At 56.1% G+C, this 3,999-nt stretch overlaps 1 protein-coding gene across 1 annotated transcript in view; it reads right to left on the bottom strand.

Annotated features, from left to right (window-relative positions):
- Positions 1 to 2,903, bottom strand: part of LOC106147476 (olfactory receptor 1G1-like) — an 18,387-nt gene extending 15,484 nt beyond the window's left edge. The window contains exons 1-4 of the mRNA XM_013509221.1: positions 2,848 to 2,903; positions 2,671 to 2,794; positions 2,450 to 2,589; positions 979 to 1,203 (exon numbers count right to left, since the gene is read on the bottom strand). Coding sequence (XP_013364675.1) covers positions 979 to 1,203; positions 2,450 to 2,589; positions 2,671 to 2,794; positions 2,848 to 2,903 — 545 coding nt within the window. The remainder of the gene's footprint in view (positions 1 to 978; positions 1,204 to 2,449; positions 2,590 to 2,670; positions 2,795 to 2,847) is intronic.
- Positions 2,904 to 3,999: the final 1,096 nt, after the last annotated feature.

Below are 3,999 nucleotides of genomic sequence, written 5' to 3'. Positions count from 1 at the left end.
AAGTGCTGGACCCTGGTCATGTTGGCCGGCTCCAGGGAGATCTCCATCTTCGGACAGGCACAGAAAAGACTGACGTGTGTCCTGAGGAGGCATTAAAAAGTGATTAAAAGGCTGCTTGTTACATGGAGATTCTAGTGACTTTACCATCTCATCTGCTGGAAACTGGAGGGAGAGAGAGAGAGGGAGGGAGGGAGATCATGAGATAAACAATACTTGGGCACACCAATCACTGCTCTTGCTAAACCTCCTGTGACCTACAGAAAGAATTTGACCTTCTGAGAGTTTGGGAAATGACATTTGCTTTTCATGAAACTAAATTAAGAAACGGGTGGAAGAATTTAGGACTATTTGTATTTCAGTTTTTAATAACATGCTGTCATTCTAGACTGTTTTCCTACTTTCTCCATCAAGTTAGGAGTATTTGCTAAAGCTCATTGTAAACCAGACCTTCAACACTCCTGCTGTAGAAATGTTCTGCTTTTGTTGACGTGATTCTGTGTTCTAGATGTGTATTAATGCCCTGGGTCAGGAATGGTTCTGCTCAAGAAGAACAAAAGATCATTTCTGTGTGTGAATAATCCTGATATTCCTACCAGAACTGACACCAATGTGAAGTTTGGAAATTCCATTTTTGTGCCCTATCTGTATGGTCATGAACATCCCTGTTATTTGCATGCTGTAGCATTTGGGGAAGCTGAGGGCCAGAGAGGAAATTACTGGTGTGGAGTGTGGCACACGCTCCAATTATGAAAACTGCCGCGATTCTCCGAGCCCCCTGCCCCGTGCCAGGGTCTCCTCGTACCACTTAGCTGTGCTCTTCGGCTCTGTTCCACAGAGAGGTGTGGGGCTCAGACTGGCTCTCCACCACCCAAGGCCACACAGCAGGAAGCGCCTTGCTTATCCTGACTTCAGTGCTGAGCTAAGTCCACCCCTCTGCATAGTCACGTTCTCGGCAGGGGCCAAGAAAGTCTCCCTCACCTGATGCTCACAGTGGAGGGCGGTAAACGGTCCAGCTCGAGTCCTTCAGCCTTGTGGAGTCCCCCACAGAGTTCCTCTGTGACGTTGACGGGGCTCCCGCTCTGTGTGAAGCAGGGGCAGCTGGGCAGGGAAGCACACAGATCGATTCTGGAGGGGCCAGAGCTGTGCCAGGGTCGGCACAAGATCCTGGGTGGTGGCGGAAGCAGCACGTGGCCCAGAGCCCCGCTGGAGACAGATGGCGGGTGTTGCAGGGGGAGGGCAGCTGCTGCGATGTCTGCAGCAGAGAAGTGTCCTCGAGGCCTCGGGAAACCGCACCATCTCCTCCCAGGCCCTTACACTTTTGGACTTTTGGGTCTCGACTCCCTCCCTTCCCCAGGCAACGCCCTCCGGATTCCTCCAACCCGTTCTTGTGGACAAAGCCTTCCACCCTCCTCTCAGGACCACCACTGCTTCACACAAAATGCAGTGGCCACACAGCAGGAAGCAGGGCCCCCGCCCTCTCGGCCTTTCTCTCTAAGCCAGCTCCAGGCCGGTGATGGAAAAACTCAGCCGCTGCATTTCAGCCCAGATGCCCAGACAAGCTGCCCACCCGACACCCTCGAGCCGAGTTTCCCACCTGCCTAGCGGAGTCAGGGCCGAGCTCCGTCCACCTCTCTTTGTCTCTCTTTCCCTCTCCCCCTCTATCCCTTCCTTCCCTGCCCCTCTCCTTTCTCTTAGAGGCATTTATCTCAGGTCTGCTTGTCATAATGTGCTTTGTTTACAGTTCAGCACTTCCAGGCAGCTCTCTTTCTCACCCCTGAGATGTGGGCGGACAATTGCCCAAGTACCTCCTAGGTGTGCACCCCATGAACTTCCTCACATGGGGCAGATGGGTCATGGTAACCAGGCGCTGGGCCTCCAACACCTCACTGCTTTCACTGATAATTCACCTTGTATCAAAGCCCCCCATCCCAGAGCGGGTCTTTCCTTTCTAGCAGAAGCAGGGTAGTTCCCAGTACACGGGTCCAGCGGGCCAGGTCCCCACCTGAAGTCCACTCTGGTCTCCAAGGTGTTGTGAAGAGCAGGCAGCAGGCCCAGCTCATCTGATCCACGGAGTCTAGCACAACCTCATACAATCACCCTTTCAGATAGAAATAAATGAATCAGCCAGGTGTGATGGTGCACGCCTGTAATCCCAGCACTCGGGAGGCTGAGGCAGGAGGATCGTTATGAGTTCGAGACCAGCCTGGGCTACAAAGTGAGCTCAAGGCCAGCCTGAACTGCATAGCGAGATCCTGTCTCAAAAAGACCAAAAACAAAAAAAAAGAATCAGCGAGAGAACTGTGCCTGGAGAAAAGCTTGAGGGCAAAGATAGCAGCACGTTAGGGAATTGCGGGCACGTTCTCGTTCTCTGGGTGTGGGGAAGACAAAGGTAGGGTCTTGCGCTGATCTGACAAATGCCAACTTCCTCCAGTATTTATCCAGCACTTACCGCACGCCTGTCCTCGAGCTGAGGGTGCCCGCTGACTCCTGAGAGGAAGGACGCACAGTGCCAGGCACGGTGGGGATGCGTCCGTGCCAGCGAGTCCCAGGGTCTGTCACTGGAAACGGTTTGTTGAACCACAGCCAATCCTAGAGTCCGGGTGTGGAGGGGTGCCTGGGTCCCCGGGGGCTGCTCGGGAGGGAAGGCGGCTCTCAGCGGTGACTCTTGACGGGAATGTGGTCCAGGAGCACGGAGCGTGAGGCCCCAGGAAACGGCACTGCGGAGGGGGCACAAAGCCTGGGCGAAGAGGCAAGGGCAGGCGAGGGGAATCCTGAGGTCTGCGACGTGGGCCTCCTGAACAAGAGGAGCAGGAAGGGGTGAGAGAGTGAGCTGGAGGCTCAGCCCACACAGAGCCGTGGGAACGCCGAGACATCTGCAGATGCGTGCTGCGGGCCTCCGCCATCCCTCCGTGGGTTTTACAGGCACTGCACCAGGGGGACCTGATTCGACTCAGTTCTCGCAGGAACCTTGGTACAATCCTCTCACCTCCCCACACCACAGGAGAGTGGCTGAAGGTCAGCGAGCAGAGGCGACCGTCCAAAGTCAGACACGTACAGGAGCAGGGAGGAGCACACACACATTCTAACCACGACATACAGACCCTTCCTCAAAACTCAAACCACAGCCTTGGAGCTGGGGGCTTGTAAGGCTCAGCCAGTGTCAGTCCTGGCAGGGGTGGGGGGCAGTCTATCCCAACCGAGGACGCCTCGTGGGTGAGCACCGTGCTGGCCAGCACCGTCTGTGATGATCCCCTGGCTCCGCCGGGGAGCCCACTCTGGCCTCAGCCAGGCCTTGTGCTGGCTGTGTTAGAAGCAACCAGGTGAGATGCCGGGTGCAGAAACATGCGTCTTCCTGGAGGACTCTGCGCTCCTCCTACGGCCGTGTCTCCCTCCCTGGGCGGCAGTGGCCGTGACTCCCCTCCTCTGGCTGTCCCTCGGGTCGTCTGTCTCCCTGTCAGCCCCTCCTCCATGAGCGCTCTGCTGTCTCCACCCCGACTGATGCATGCAGACACACACAGAGGTAACCTGGCAAACCTGCCTTTCACACCCGCCACCTAAGTGCACACACAGGGCACAGCAGCGTTCCGAAGCCCGGACCCACAATGTTCCCAAAGACCTGTCATCGCTGGACTTCCAGGAGCTGAGCCAGACTAGAGAATCACGGTCACGAGGAGTGGTCACTACTCCCTGAGGATAGGGGCCATGGTGCTTTTTCACCCCGTGCTTCAAGCAGCGCCTGACCACCTCCAGCCGAAGCCTAGCGGCACTCAATGACAGCGAGTCACATGTGCCTCGAAGCAGGAAACCCCTCTGCTGCAGGGGCCGCACGGGGTGCCCGTTAGGGGCTGAGTCTAAGTGTTGCAGAGCTGAGTGTAACCCTTTTACACTAAATAAGGCCCAGGGCTTCTCTCACAAGAAAGCAGGCTCTTCCCTTGCAGGGTCTGTGATTGTTTCCAACTGCTGCATCCCGCAGCCACTTTCTCAGATAAGCTGAGCTCC

The sequence above is a fragment of the Chinchilla lanigera genome, unplaced genomic scaffold (assembly GCF_000276665.1).
Source record: "Chinchilla lanigera isolate Chin_1 unplaced genomic scaffold, ChiLan1.0 scaffold00166, whole genome shotgun sequence".
NCBI lineage: Eukaryota > Metazoa > Chordata > Mammalia > Rodentia > Chinchillidae > Chinchilla > Chinchilla lanigera.
This window is presented reverse-complemented; position numbering and strand designations above follow the sequence as displayed.